The sequence below is a fragment of the Carassius carassius genome, chromosome 43 (genome assembly GCF_963082965.1).
Source record: "Carassius carassius chromosome 43, fCarCar2.1, whole genome shotgun sequence".
Lineage (NCBI taxonomy): Eukaryota > Metazoa > Chordata > Actinopteri > Cypriniformes > Cyprinidae > Carassius > Carassius carassius.
In genome coordinates, this window is record NC_081797.1 from 11,369,046 (window position 1) to 11,384,434 (window position 15,389).

The window sequence follows — 15,389 nt, forward strand, 5'->3', positions numbered from 1 at the left end:
ATTTGTAATAAAAAGAACAGCAGTTTAAAAGATTGAGGATCGAAAATATTTTTTTTATGTTTCTATAAGTCTCTAATGTTCACCAAAGGCTGCATTTTTTTTAATAATTTAAAAGTAAAACAGTAATATTATGAAATACTGTATTATTCAAATATTTAAAACAACTGATTTCTACTTTAAACCCCTTAACTGTCACTCACGTTTTTGAAGATAGACTTGAATGTGCATGATACTAACCTAAATTTTTATAATTCATGACTGAAAACATTTTGTAACATGATATTGATGTACCATTTACATTGTAATGCAATGTCTGATTTTAAAATGGGTTTTAAAGGATGAATTTTGAAATTTTAAGTTTTCAGTTGATATATAACTTCTGATGATTTCTGAAATGTGAAAGAGAAAAAGAAAACGAAGTAGTCAAAACTCCTGTTATAATTTAGATTTTTGAGGGTGCACTCTTGTCATAAATTGATCTATTAATTTTCCTACATAATTTTTAACAAAAAACATTGGTAAAATATTTATTTGGGAGTCTTAGACCTTTCCAATGATATATACAGTAGTTTTTCAAGATTAGATTAGCTTGTAATATAGTGAAGTAAACCTAGGCGTCCCGTATTCGGGACGGGGTGACAGTTAAGGGGTTAATAAATTGTAAAATGTAAGGGAAAAGCAACTTCAGTCGTCAACGTCACATAATATATTGATTTGGTGCTGCTGCTTATTAATTTTGAAAACAATTGGTCTGCTTATTATCACAACAGAAATCACTAGTGGTTTCAAACTTATGAAGCCAATTGTACATTATTATCATCACACATCACTAAACAAAGTATGTAAGGCTTTTAAAATATTAAAAACTGATTTTTTTAATGATCATTTCAAAATGAATATATCGTCTATCTGCCTTCCTGAGAGTTTCCCCTTTGGTCCTAATAAAAGTTGTTCTTTATTAGCTTCTTGAAACCTGGTTCAGCTCAAAATCAACTTTTAACCCTTTCACATGTACATTCACTTTCTTGAGTGTCAAGTATTCTAAGATTTATAAAGGGCAATGATGAAAGAAAGGCTGCGAACAACAAAATAAAATCTCTCCTACACTACGAGGCACATTAAAATACCACAATGTTCCTTAAGCACTCTCTCGTCCATGCAGTGTTTTACATGGTATCAAAAACAAGGTATCACAGCACAGGAGTTATATGAAGGGACTCACCCACATGTGTCTTTAAAACTAGAGCTGAATCTGACTCAAGTGATGTAACATGTAACTGTCCTGTGTCTCGTGTGGCCTCTCTACTCAGGTTTGGGGGTTGTGCTGTGGCTCTGGAAGGGGATGTTAATGGCTCCGGTGCTGGTCTGCTCGGGCCAGATGGGAGACTCGTGCTGCAGGGGCGTGCGTCTGGGGTAGAAGGTGTGCTGGAGGTCATAGTTCAGCAGACAGCTGAGGGACGCCATGTAGATGTCGGCGAAGCGGGAGAGACGGCGCGTGAAGTAGGTCGGATTGTGGTATGTGCGGAAAAGACTACCAAACTGGATGTTGAAGATGTCTTTGGTACGTAACCTGTTGGAAACAAATTGTTTTTAATAACTGGATACAAAAACGTGACACTTTTTGGCCATTTCAAACTCAATTTGAATAAAATACAATAACTCAAAACACCTAGGTTCATCTAAAACTATAACATTTTCTCTATGCCATCAATATAGCATAATGTATACATTGGTTAGAAAAATGTCAATGTCAAATTTCTCTATAATGAACCCAAATGTGTGTGTCTGTTAAGGTTATAGTAGTTAAAGGGATAGTTGAAAATTCCCAAAAATGAAAATTCTGTAATTAATTTCTTATACAGTGAATACAATCTATTTTTTTTGTTTTCTTTGTGCACAAAATGTATTCTGGCAGTTTCATGAATTTGAGCCACTGATGTCACATGGACTATTTCACTGATGTCCTTAATACGTTTCTTGAACGTGTCAGTTGCACTGGTGTCTATGCAGGGTCAGAAAGCTCTCCGATTTCATTAAAAATATCTTAATTTGTTATAATCTTGTTCCAAAGATGAACAAAGCTCTTACACATTTGGAACGACGTGAGCGTGAGTAATTAATGATAGAATTTTTATTTTTCACTGAGCTATCCCTTTAACTGGAGCTAAAACTAATACCATCTATTTTTTTTTACTTGAAATAAAATTTACAACAGTTTTTAAAAAACAATTTTAATCTAAACTTATTTCGGCTAGGGCAACATTTCTTATTTTAATTTAGTGTAACGATATAAAAAAAAACTATAAAACTGAAATAAAAATGTATAAATACTATACAGACATTCTTTAAAAAAAACCCACACGAGTATATAATAGTATCTAAATTTAATTAAAAAAGTACTGGTCTGTTTGTAGAATATATATATTTTTTAAATCACCTTAAAAATATATATATTAAGGATAATATTATAACAAGTTATAATATATAATATTATTATCTAAATGATAGTAGATAATATTAAGGAGTACCTCATCTCCTCCCTTTCATTGATCCACTGCTGAATCACCGTTTGTGACTCAGGGTCCTGGTGCACCTGCAACATAACGAAAAATAGTTTCATAACCAGCCCATATGGAGAGGACATATGGACATGAAAATGACATATAATGCAGTTCTTTTCAGTTGGGTGACAGCATTCAAGTAAAAAAATAAATAAAACACGTTATATTGGTAGCTTATTAGTTACCACGCAATATTAGAGATGTATTTTAATTTATTGGTCAATACTGGATATTTGCATGTTAATGTTTGCTTTTTTACATTTAGATTACCTTTTTGGACTAATGTTCAAATAATAGCACATTTGAAATGTTTTTTTTTGTTATTTAAAGGGCCAACGGGTGGTCTGACCTGCATTTGTTCCAGCAGTCCGGTCAGGGCCTGCAGCCAGGTCATGGTGTGGACGTACTCCTCAGTATTCATGATTTTGATCTCTTTACGCAGCTCAGGAATGATAGCTCCTGTTCTCCAACCGTGTTTCAGGGTCAGGTCCTACACCCATCATGACATTTTCATCACATCAACATTTGCATAATCTATTCATCGTCTTAAATAAATATCAGTACAAGGCATGTTGAGACATGTTTAATTCTGACATGCACATGACATTAATAAGACAGAACTACTAATACTCTGCATATCCTAGAATCCCAAAACAATAAATCCAGAATAAAGCAATACAACTTTTGATTAGAAAAACTTCAAACTAATATAACTAGAATTGGTAAGACATAGTTCAATGTAGTTAAAAATGGATTGTGTTACCTAGTATCAGTGTGTACCTTATTATCACAATAAAAGCAGAAGGTTTGTGTACACGCAGAAAATGACAAGAATATGATCCTTACGGCAAGGTCGCTGTAAATGTGATCTCCGAAGTACAAAACCTTTGACCCCCTCCAGCCTGTAAGCCGCAAAAACTCATACAGGTTTCCCTGGCAAACAGATAAAGTGAACAGATCAGATTCCAGCGTCTTCCCTGAATAGAAACAGTTCGCAGCTGAACACCGGGGAATTAAATATTACCTGTTTATAGATCTGCCCTTTCTCAAGGTGGTGAATCCTGTCCCATAACAACACACCTTTATCAGTTACTCGTCTGAACGGTCTTCAGAAACCGGAAAAACACAACACAAATACATATACTTTTTGGATTCAAAAAAGGTTGGCATGCCTAAATACTTCCTCAAAGGTTATTTGTCATGAGGCTGTAATTATGTCAGAATGGCATTGTTCAGGAGCGATTCAGCGCTGCCACGTTTAGCTGAAGCGCTTTCTCTGGGTTTTAGGAACTTACTTCCTCTTGTCATTGAAAAAGCCTGGCTTGTCGGCCTGCACTATGACAACATCGAACAGCTCCCGCCAGTCTTTACCAACTATGTAGTTCATGCCTCGATCTCTGAATAAAGGAATTACCAAGACATTTGATTTGAAACATGGATTTCATATGATCAGTTTGTAGAAATTCTTAGTAAGGTGTCTCTCGTGTCATGTGATATGCATTTTTCCTGTGCATTGATGTTTATTTTGACTTTTGAGTTTAGCATCTTGTTTGCACTTACACAAAATCAAAAGGGCTGTTCGTGATCAAAAACATCTTCTTTCCGTTCTTAGATAGCTTCCGTAAAACAGCATGTGTCTGCTCCCCGTAACAGATGTACTTCTCTGCAGAAAGGAAAAAAACAAGGGGTTACAAGAATATTGAAACTGTGTGATTCAATAATTACAATCATTTAATCATAATAAATTAAATAATAATGATAGTAGTTGATGATAATCTAGATTTAATATAAATATTATTTTTACATAAATGTTACATTATATATTACATATTACGGAGTACATAGTTTTAAACTGTAATAATAATAAATATGTATTAATATAACATCATACTTTATTATTAAAAAAATAAAATAGATTAAGCATAAATGCAATTATTTGTATTATTATAGAGCTGCAGATCCATATTATAAAAATGTTATATGGTTCGTTTCAGTACATAGTTATTATTTATTAATCACAATAATCATATTACTACAAATAATTCTATAAATAGACTCAATATAAATGTGATTAAAATAGAAAAATATATATTATTTAATTAATGCATATCAATATAATATTACACTTTATTTTGTATATTACAGTATACTATTATTATTATTATTTATTTTTTGTATATTAATATATTGTTAATTTTTATACAGTACTTACAACACATTTATTATCATTAATATGCGATTCCCGTGACTATGTCATGTTAAACTTTGACTTGTTCAGATCTCTCAAGCGGACATATTTCTATAATGAGGTCTTTATGCAGGCCCAGGTAAGAAAAGAAACTTACCGATATCAGCCTCTATCACTCGATACATAATCCCTCTGACGTGGACGTCTCCTATGGCCTCCTGGGAATGAAGAACAGACCAGATGCAGAATATCATATATAAGCCAGTCTCAATGTTCTGCACTAAAACCGCATACAGAGCCCTGACGCACTGCCAGAAAGCTCTCGGTCATTTCATCTAGGCACAGTCACATGCCCTTTGAGACTTGTTAATTCATAATTACGGGCAGGACTCAAGAGATCAAGAGATCCTGTGCTTTCTGACATCAGCGTTACCCTAAATACGACCGCACACAGTTTCCTGCTCTGATACATGACACGTTTTGAGGAACAGCTGTACCTTGACGTCTTTATAAAGATGAACAGGCTCGTAGTCAATGTTGTGCTTCATGAAGTAGTCATTAACACAGGACAGCAGCGTCATTTCTGGCAGGGAGAAGATATCCATGAACTGCTTCATGGTGTGACCGTGAGAGCTCTGTATGGAGAGATTGAAAGAGCGGTGTTAAAGGAGCTCATATTTACTGCTGTACTTCTGTGTGAGCAGTGCTTGCTAAATTGCTATTATTTTTCCAGCTAAATTTCGACACATATCAGCACAAACAAAACCTTTGACAAGCAAAAGAGCCCAAGCTTACAGACCTTGCCATAGTAGTCACTCATGATCTCGAGGGGTACGTGGGAGCCTTCATACATCGCAATGACCTCCTTTTCTGGCACAGGATTAAGACCCCTACAGAAACATTCAAATAATTGAATCTATTCTGAGATTAAAGGGATAGTCCAGCCAAAAATTTTTAATTATATTATTATTTACTCACCTTCATGTGGTTCCAAACCTGTAAGACTTTAGTTCATTTTCAGAAAACAAATTAAGATATTTTTGATGAAATCCGAGAGCTTTCTGACCCTACACAGACAGCAAAGCAACTGACACATTCAAGGCCCAGAAAGGTGGTAGGGACATCATTAAAACAGTCCTTGTGACATCAGTGGTCCAACAATGTTATGAAACTACGAGAATACTTTTTGTGCACAACAAAACCATGAAAGTATTCTCATAGCTTCATAAAATTATGGTTCAACCACTGATGTCACGTGGACTGTTTTAACAATGTCCTCTACGTTTCTGGGCCTTGAACGTGTCAGATGTATTGCTGTCTATGGAGGGTCAGAAAGCTCTCGGATTTCATCAAAAAGATCTTAATTTGTGTTCCGAAGATGAACGAAAGGTCTTGCTGGTTTGGAACGACATGAGGGTGAGTAATCAATGAGAGAATTTTTATTTTCCGGTGAACTATCCCTTTAATATTAATGTATAAAAATCATAGTAGATGCACTCTACCTGTACACTGTACCCAGCTGGATATAATGAAAGGCATCGATCTTCATCAGTAAGGCCTAGTAACCAGATAAGACTTACAGGTTAGCCAGGATACCTATAAAATCTTCATCTAAAGTAGATCAGGACTGGACACGTACCTTCTGAACATCATAGTGCAGACCACGAATCACAAAATTCGATATATAATCATATTCCCTTAGTCCTTCTGGATACTGTTATGTGGACAGAAAGAAAACATGAATTTCTGTTCAAGTGTTTAAGTTCTGTGCCACTTAGTAATTCTTACAAAATGTAACAATATTATATATACATAAATGAAGTCTTGGGTCACTCACCCTGTGCTCGTTGATGAGGATGTCTCGGGCGATGTTGAATATTTGTGTGTGAAGGTGACTGGAGTAGAATGCAAGTGTGTAATCATAGTCAAAGCCATAGATCTCAATGTCCTGCAGACTCATCTGATTATTAGCAAAGATGGTGTCTGGGTTCACAAAGTTCTTTGATATCACAGGAATTAAATCTGTCGTGGACATAGAAAACAAATGTGTTAATAAATAATTGACACTTTAAATTCACATTTTTATTATGTTTGCCAAGTTTTAATAAATATAATAACTTAAAAATGAACTAAAATGATTACTGAATTTTAATATTGATAATTACTACAATAGTACGTTAATATAATGACTTAATATTATATTATATTATTTATAAGTAAATAAAAACGTATTATTAAAAAATGTTTCTCAAGTATTATAGTCATAAAAAAGCATCATGTCCAAACATGACAGAGTAACCAGCATAATATAATTTCAATAAAGGTTACAGCCCATACAATATAATACATTATAATGTAGGTTAATTCTAGGATAAAATAGAAATAAAATTATATATAGATGGTCAATATAAAGTACAACATCTAACATGCGTTTCTGCCCTCTGACAGATGACCAGCGTCTTAAGAGGAATCAGGCATTTCAAGAACAAGTATCTGAACTGACCTTGTGTTTGCTGTTTGGTTTCATTGTAAACAGACCAGAGCCAGCTGGTCTTGTCGCCACTGGAGCGGGTGCACATGTTCCCTGCTGTGAGCTGTCCCACAGGATCCGCTCTCCCCCGGGCCACGAAAGCAGAGCTCGAGACCCACGGCGTGCTGCTGCTGTTGACTCTCCATATCCCGCTTCTAGTGTGCAAAGACTTCAAGTGCGCGAAAAGTCTCTTAAATCCCTCCTGATTTCTGAAGAGGTTTGAAAGCGGCAAGGACAAGGTCGGCATGTTTCCCCGCACCAGAGCTACCCCCTGTCCGACAGAGGAGCGCTGACAGCTATACATTCTCACACGCTTACTTCCGTACAGGCTCATTTACACAATAAAAGTCCAGAGCAACAAAAATCGCTATCATTAATATAATTCAGAAACAAAAAATCCAGAGGAGCGTTATGTTTTTAATAATGATCTAATTTATTGCTTTCCTAAATTAAGTAATTAAAGATCTGAAATGGTTAGAGACATTTTGAATTAGGTTATAATAACACAAAGCTTAACTGTTACAGAGCAATGAGTTACAAAGTATGTTATATGATAAATAAAGACACAGTACAAGTTTGTATAAATAGCTTTATTCACAGAATTTAAAAAAATGCATCATTTTAGTTAGGCTTCTTTTCATATCTATATGCGTGTATTTATACACATTAGTTATGAATAACAAATCAACAGGTCATTGTTTCTGAGATGCTGCATCTGTCTGTCTGTCTTTCAAGCCGAGAAGCTCTGTTTGCAGTTCTCCAGGCTTCGGTGGAACCTCTGGAATGGTCTATAATGTTAGAAAAAAACAACATTGTTTATACTATACTTTGTTTACGGTCAACCAAAATGCACCCTGGATATATTTCTGGATATATTGAGAAAAATTCATTGGTGTATGTAATTCAATCAATCAATCAATAAAGTCACTACAGTTAAATTACAAAAATAAAATGGTAGCACAAACACCTAAACAAATAAAAAGAGCACAAAATCTGATTTGGAAACTTACTAAATCAGGACGGTAATACTGATGCACAACCTGTGCTCCAGCAAACATTGACAACACACTGGCTGCAAACATCCTCAGATATCTCGGCCACGATACACCTGCTGGCATCCTTTAAAGTCAGCTGGCTGACAAATGTTCTGCCAATTAAGAGAATTGTAACCTAAAGAAAGAAAAACTGTTTATTTCAATTGCCCTTCTAATTGCTCTGTTAATATTTAAATAGAAAGGAAATGTTGGGTAGTGTTAACTCATATAAACAATTAAAGGATTTAATTACTATTTTTAACAACAGCACCAAATATTATTAATCATGTATACAATTATGTCAAAATGACTTTAAAAAACAACATTATTTTAAATAATGAACACGTAAGCATTTAAAGTGACAGATAAGTATAGTAACAGTCAATTTAATCACCTCTTGCTATAAGGTCATTTCATCACAGCTAACGTTAGCTGTATTAAACGTAGCAGCAAATTAAGCATATGTGCGATTATATAAAAGCAGTATTATAATCTGGAGAGACATATCATTATACTAACCTTGTTATGTTACAATCGAAATAACATCACAGGTTTTGTAGCACGACATTCGGCAGTAATTAAAGGTTCTTGTTACATGTCTCACATGTTCGCTTTGGACGTCTTGTAAATCACTTTTATCAAAGGGGAGTGCTGAAATGGATGGTTTGTCGTAATTGCTCTAAGTAATGATAAGATAATTAAATTTATTAAATTAATACTTTTTTTAAACGTATTTGAACATCGGTAATTCAAGCACGCCATAAGATGTGTTTTATATAAAACATTGTAAAAAGAGAAAAATGCGAACCCTCCTTTGAAAATAATGGTCGAGTCCAACAATGTGAAGCCAGCCATTAGAAATTTATTGTATAAAAGTATGGATTTAAATTCGGCACCAATAGTTGCTCGTATTAATGTTTTACCGTGTTAATTTCAAATCACCATATATAATAATTAGATTTAAAAAATATAAAAGCTTTGAATCCAGAAACTATGTAACTACATCGTTTCACCCTGCATTACCGAAGGACTTTTATTTTGAATTTAATCTTTACCTTTGTTGATATTTTTACTTACACCGGCTGCATTCATCATGTGTAGCATCTTTTAGCTTTTACTGCACTAAAATACTCAAATGTGCCAGAAAAGGTCTGAAGAATATATATGGCAGGTAAGATTTATAATCCTAACGCAGAAAATTATATCTGTATTTGAAGAAACGAGTGATTTTAATGCTTGTATTTCGTCAATGGTCCACACAGCTCTTAGCTTATTGAGTGTAACGAGCTAGTTAGCTGCATCCTACAGTTCTGCTCATAACATAGGTTGAAGTTTTTTAAATATGTATGTTTTTAGATCAAATTACTATTTTAAATTATCCTGTGACGTTTAATTGATAAGATAATCATAATGAAAATAGGATAGTAGCAGAGAATTAAACAAAGGGAGGTGTGGTTTACCAGCTGGCATATCAGTAACATAAACATGAATATTAATCTATTAAAGTAAGACCACCAGTTAAGATGGAAGAAAGGCAGTATTCATCTCTGACGGCCGATATGGATTATCTTCAGTACTGGTGAGTTTGCCCAGCCCCAAAAGATCCCAAAAGAGTTGCTTTCTTATGTTTTAAATAAATTAGTGATGTGTATACCAACAAATGCTTTCAAAATGGGATATGAAGGTGTATGGTAAATGTGTAAACACTGACAAGTAAAAGATCAGATTATTGTCGTAGATTTAGAAGTAAGTGCAGTGTCTTTGTAATTTTGTTTTCTCAGGTATCAAACCAATACTCAGCAGTACCAGGCAGAGCAGGTGCCACAGTACCACCAGATGCTTAATGCCGTCCAATACACCGAGAGACCTGTGGAGGACAAAATCATGACTGATCTTTCAGTGCATCAAGATCCATATCCGGATCAACCTCAACAGCATCATCAACTCTCTGCCCAACCACCAGGTACGAGCTTTTGCATCCTCACATTGCATTTAACTGGGACGTTTCTGCAGCTTATTAAACTTCTGGTTTGCAGCCCTTCCAACGACTCCAGCAAAAGGAAAGAAAAGGGGAAGGCCTCCAAAAGGTGAAGGAAAGGAGAGGACTGAAGCTGAAGAGTCTGCCAAGAAAGCAAAGAGGACGTTAGATCGGTTCAACGGGATGTCAGTGGAGGAAGTCATGGCTAAAAAGCTGCCAGACATCATCACACATAATCTTGACATGCTGATTGTAAGTTTCTGGTTTTTATGTGTTCTATAAATTAAGTACATGTGTACAGTCCATATATATTTGGACACAGGCACAATGTTTCACAATGTGGGCTGCTCTTTCATTATTTCTACATCAATTAAGCAGGTAAAAGGTCTGGAGTTGAGGTCTAAGTGTGCCATTTACATTTAGAATCTGTTGCTGTGAACCCATGTCACATGGTCAAAGGAGCTCTCCATACAAATGAAACAGACAATTGTTAGGGATGATTGGAGAAGGCTTGGAACAGCTCATGATCTAAAGCATTCTAGATCATCAGTGAAACATGGTGGAGCAGTGTGATTTACATTTACATCTAATCATTTAACAGACGCTTTTATCCAAAGGGACTTACAAATGAGAACAATAGAAGCAGTCAGGTCAACAAGAGAACAACAACAGTATACAAGTGCCATGACAAGTCTTAGTTAGTCTAGTACAGAACGCATAGCCAGGTTTTTTTTTTTTTTTTTTTTTTAATGAAAAGAAGGAAAAGTGCTAGTATTAGTTGGTTAAGTGCTGGCGAAAAAGATGAGTCTTTAGCTGTTTCTTGAAAATGAGTAAAGACTCGGCTGTACGAATTGAGATCGGGAGGTCATTCCACCAGCTGGGCACAGTCCAGGAGAAGGACCGTGAGAGTGATTTTGAACTTCTTTGGGATGGCACCACAAGGCATCATTCCCTTTGCAGAGCGCAAACTTCTGGAGGGCACATAAGATTTAACCAGTGAGTTTAGCTACGTTGGTGCCGTGCCAGTGGTCGTCTTGTTGGCAAGCATCAGTACCTTGAATTTAATGTGAGCGGCTACTGGTAGCCAGTGTAACCTGATGAGGAGATGAGTAACGTGAGCTTTTTTTGGCTCATTGAAGACAACCCTCGCTGCTGCATTCTGGATCAATTGCAGAGGCTTGACAGTACATGCAGGAAGGCCCGCCAGGAGAGCATTACAATAGTCCAGTCTGGAGAGAACAAGAGCTTGGACAAGAAGTTGGGTGGCTTGCTCTGACAGGAAGGGTCTAATCTTCCTGATGTTGTATAAGGCAAATCTGCAGGACCGGGTCGTTGTAGCAATGTGGTCTGTGAAGCTTAACTGATGAGCCATCACAACTACTAGGTTTCTGGCTTTCCTCGAAGGAGTAATGGTTGACGAACCCAGCGTTATAGAGAAGTTGTGATTAAGCAATGGGTTAGCTGGAATCACCAGGATGTCTTCGTAAGGTTAGGCTGAAGGTGATGGTCATTCATCCAGCTAGAAATGGAGATGGCGAAGAGAAGTGGTCCAAGTACTGAGCCTTGAGGAACCCCAGTAGCAAGGTGTTGTGACTTAGAAACATCACCCCTCCAAGACACACTGGAGGATCTGTCAGAGAGGTAGGACTTAACCCACAGGAGTGCGGTTCCAGAGATGCCCATCTTTCTGAGGGTGGACAGGAGAATCTGGTGATTAACGGTGTCAAAAGCAGCAGACAGGTCCAGTAAGAAGAGTACTGAGGATTTTGAAGCTGCTCTTGCTAGTCGTAGGGCTTCAGTAACTGAGAGCAGAGCAGTCTCAGTTGAGTGGCCACTTGAGACATGATGAGACAGAGGCAGCCGGATGAATTCTGAAGAGTACAGGGATATACTTTCTGCCCAGATTCAGTCAAATGCAGCAAAGTTGATTGGATGGCACTTCATAGTACAAATGGATGATGAACTAAAACATACAGCAAAAGCAACCCAGGAGATTTTGAAGGTAAAAAAGTTGAATATTCTTAAATGGCCAAGTCAATCTCGGGATCTCAACCCGATTGAGCAGGCATTTGTGGCTTGCTGAAGACAAAACTATAGGCAGAAAGACCCACAAACAAACAACAACTGAAGTCAGCTGCAGTAAAGGCCCGGCAAAGCACAAAGGAGGAAACCCAGTCTCTGCTGATGTCCATGAGTTCCAGTATGTGTCCAAATATATATGGACCTAACTATTTTTAATTTATTTTTATTTATAAATTAATAATTATGGATTTTAAAATTAATTTGAATTAATACATATTCTCAATGCTACTTTTACAGATCGGCATCAATCCTGGACTCTTGTCAGCCTACAAGGGAAGGCATTATCCAAATCCTGGGAACCACTTTTGTATGTTTTATGCAGCTTATTCTTTTTTTTGTAAAGGATGCTTATATTTATGCTCGTCTTTTGATTGTTTGTTGAATGTCTCATAGGGAAATGCCTGTATCTTTCTGGGCTGACTGATGAACAGCTCAACCACATGCATGATCAGACGCTTCCTGAACGCTATGGCATTGGTTTCACAAATATGGTGGAGAGGACTACACCTGGGAGTAAAGACTTATCAAAGTAAGACTTTAACATTTACATGATCCGTGTGAAAGGTGTGATCACATTTACGGTTGTTAAGCTAAATTTTGCAAACAAATTTCAGTCATTTCATGTGAGGGTGAAAGATTTCCCCAAGCAGGTTTGGCAACATATTCATGCGGTTTGGTTTTATAAGTGACTTCTGTGCGAGCAAAGCTTCATGCTTTGAGAAACTATTGACAACAGAGATTGGACCTTTTTGGAAAGTCTGAAACAATGCAAATTTCTCCAACATCTTGCTAATGAGACCACACCTTAAAAATAAGCTTTATGCCCAAGGAAGTGCGTGATATGAATACATTTGAATATCTTGAGTGTTGGTTTGCAGCAAAGAGATCCGTGAAGGTGGCCACCAGCTTCTGGAAAAGCTCCAGATGTACAGACCTTTAATCGCTGTGTTCAATGGAAAATGTAAGTCGTCGACTTGCTATTCTAAACACATATTTATGATGAAAGTTAATCCTGTTTGATATTTCAGGTATTTATGAAACATTTTGCAAGGAGATTTTCGGAGTAAAGGCAAAGAACTTGGAGTTCGGATTGCAGCCTTACAAAGTGCCGGAAACTGAGACGGTACGAGCTTCTTTCTTGATGGTTAAATGTTCCTGTTTATAGTTGCATATTGATTAGATATGAGCTTCTATTGTTCAGGTTTGCTATCTGATGCCATCATCAAGCCCACGCTGTGCCCAGTTTCCTCGTGCTCAGGACAAAGTGCACTTCTTCATCAAGTTAAAGGAGCTCAGGGATCAGATGAAGGGAGTGGTGAAGACTCAAGAGATCCAAGAGACAAGCTACACATTTGATCTGCCTCTGGCCAAAGGTGAAGACTTTCACAATTGAAAGCCGGTTTTGTTTTGTTCAAAATTATAAGTTGTTAACTAGTCATGCCTTTTGTCATTGTTTATTCTAGAGGATGCCAAAAGACTGTCAATCAAAGAAGAGCAGCATGACCCTGGATATGAGGAGACTTGTGCCCATGGATCACAGCAGCACACACCGCAAGCATTTGGGGTCCATCCTTCTACAGACACAGGTTTATAAATACCGTGTGCGCAAAGAATATAAACAGTTTTGTGTCAGGTGCTTGTAATAATAGTCAAAATTCTTTAGACCAGGTATCAGACAACCGTTGGACAATGCAGCCATTTGCAGACCAGATTCCAGACATCAGATGTAGCAGCAGCAACTAAACAGCCTGGGAAAAGGACCAACTAAACTTTTTTTTTTATTATTGTTTTATATAATATTTTAATGTGTTTTGCCTGTTTCTGAGTGATTGATTCTGAGTTGTTACCTGAATTATTTAATTTGTGATCTCAGTGCGTGAAAGCGTGAATGACTTTCTGATTGAGACATTTGTTAATTTTGTGCCTCTATTTTTATCCTTTTAAAGAAACTTCAGTCATAAACTACAGTTTATTTACAGGTTTGGGGCTAGTAAAAGAAATTAATACTTATATTCAGCAAGTATGCATTTCAAACAAATACTGTTCATTTGAACACAAAAAATGTTAAGCAGCATTGTTTTTTCACTTGTCTACATTCAAAGTAATAGTAAATGTTACGTGAGCAGCAAATCTTCATATTAGAATGATTTCTGAAGGACCATGTGAGACTGAAGACTGGAGTTACGATGCTGAAAATTCAGCTTTGCATCACTGGAATGAATTACATTTTAAAATATATTCATAAATATATTTTAAATTGTAATAATATTTCACAATATTACTTTTTTAACTGTATTTTGGGTCAAATAAATGCAGCCTTTGTGAGCATAAGAGACTTCTCTCTTTAAAAAGAAATCTTACCCAAACTTGATTTGTAATGTGTATTCCCATTAGCTGAAGGTATGTGTTTTTGCGTGGTATTTAAATGTTTTCACATGCACATGTTTTTTTTTTTGTTGTTGTTTTTTTTTATATATATGAGTATTTCAGTGCAACAAATTCCTAATGGAATCCATGGCTGGACTCTGGAAGAGGTTTATCACTGTGCATGTCCTCCATGCATGGATTTATAGTAGTATTGCAGATGGCATGCTCAGTCCCAAGTTATGGTGCTTTTTGAAAACAGATCACTCAATTTACCTCATTCTGAATGCTATTTTTAGACTTTTTAGTGTTTTGTTAATTTGAAATCAGTATGCATAACTGTTTAGTACCATGTATACCTGTTACATCATAACTATAATTATGTACTATGTATGTCATTTTGTAAGTTGTATTTTATGTTTTATATGTATGTATTACTAAGGGTCAAATAAAGCTATGTGTATTCGTTATTGTCACAATTAAAGTTAAAATACATACCTTTCTAATACGTCTGAAATAAAAGCAGCGACCATAATATTCGTTGTTGATAAATCAACGAAGAAATGTATTTTGCAAGTTGCAAATCGCGACAACCGAACTACGTATTTAAGATCTTTATTTTGACTTTTGCTAAACGAGAAACGGGCGTATT

At 36.1% G+C, this 15,389-nt stretch overlaps 3 protein-coding genes across 6 annotated transcripts; 1 reads left to right on the forward strand and 2 right to left on the reverse strand.

The window, feature by feature from the left end:
- Positions 1 to 674: 674 nt before the first annotated feature.
- On the reverse strand, positions 675 to 7,563 carry LOC132125418 (5'-nucleotidase domain-containing protein 3-like). The gene is made up of 14 exons (XM_059536809.1): positions 7,253 to 7,563; positions 6,587 to 6,771; positions 6,389 to 6,463; positions 6,252 to 6,307; positions 5,549 to 5,639; positions 5,247 to 5,384; positions 4,907 to 4,967; positions 4,122 to 4,224; positions 3,857 to 3,958; positions 3,586 to 3,667; positions 3,408 to 3,494; positions 2,911 to 3,051; positions 2,529 to 2,593; positions 675 to 1,570 (listed from the first exon to the last, which is right to left on the reverse strand). The coding sequence occupies exons 1-14, from the start codon at positions 7,524 to 7,526 to the stop codon at positions 1,303 to 1,305; spliced, it is 1,728 nt and encodes a 575-aa protein (XP_059392792.1). The 5' UTR covers positions 7,527 to 7,563; the 3' UTR covers positions 675 to 1,302.
- Positions 7,564 to 7,910: 347 nt separating this feature from the next.
- LOC132125426 (ubiquinol-cytochrome-c reductase complex assembly factor 6) lies at positions 7,911 to 15,359 on the reverse strand. Of its 2 annotated transcripts, none has more exons than XM_059536824.1 (3): positions 15,236 to 15,359; positions 8,290 to 8,449; positions 7,911 to 8,067 (listed from the first exon to the last, which is right to left on the reverse strand). In XM_059536824.1, exons 2-3 carry the CDS (start codon positions 8,395 to 8,397, stop codon positions 7,972 to 7,974), a joined length of 204 nt encoding a protein of 67 aa, XP_059392807.1. In that variant the 5' UTR covers positions 8,398 to 8,449; positions 15,236 to 15,359; the 3' UTR covers positions 7,911 to 7,971. The 2 variants fall into 2 exon arrangements, with proteins under 2 accessions (XP_059392807.1, XP_059392806.1); XM_059536823.1 differs by lacking the exon at positions 15,236 to 15,359 and adding an exon at positions 8,833 to 8,952.
- On the forward strand, positions 9,345 to 15,207 carry tdg.2 (thymine DNA glycosylase, tandem duplicate 2). Of its 3 annotated transcripts, none has more exons than XM_059536817.1 (11): positions 9,345 to 9,484; positions 9,820 to 9,892; positions 10,095 to 10,276; positions 10,350 to 10,543; positions 12,611 to 12,680; positions 12,767 to 12,902; positions 13,252 to 13,334; positions 13,402 to 13,496; positions 13,575 to 13,746; positions 13,837 to 13,959; positions 14,037 to 15,207. In XM_059536817.1, exons 1-11 carry the CDS (start codon positions 9,478 to 9,480, stop codon positions 14,114 to 14,116), a joined length of 1,215 nt encoding a protein of 404 aa, XP_059392800.1. In that variant the 5' UTR covers positions 9,345 to 9,477; the 3' UTR covers positions 14,117 to 15,207. The 3 variants fall into 3 exon arrangements, with proteins under 3 accessions (XP_059392800.1, XP_059392803.1, XP_059392801.1); XM_059536818.1 differs by having other exon boundaries at positions 9,392 to 9,484; positions 9,824 to 9,892; XM_059536820.1 differs by lacking the exon at positions 9,820 to 9,892 and having other exon boundaries at positions 9,353 to 9,484.
- Positions 15,360 to 15,389: the final 30 nt, after the last annotated feature.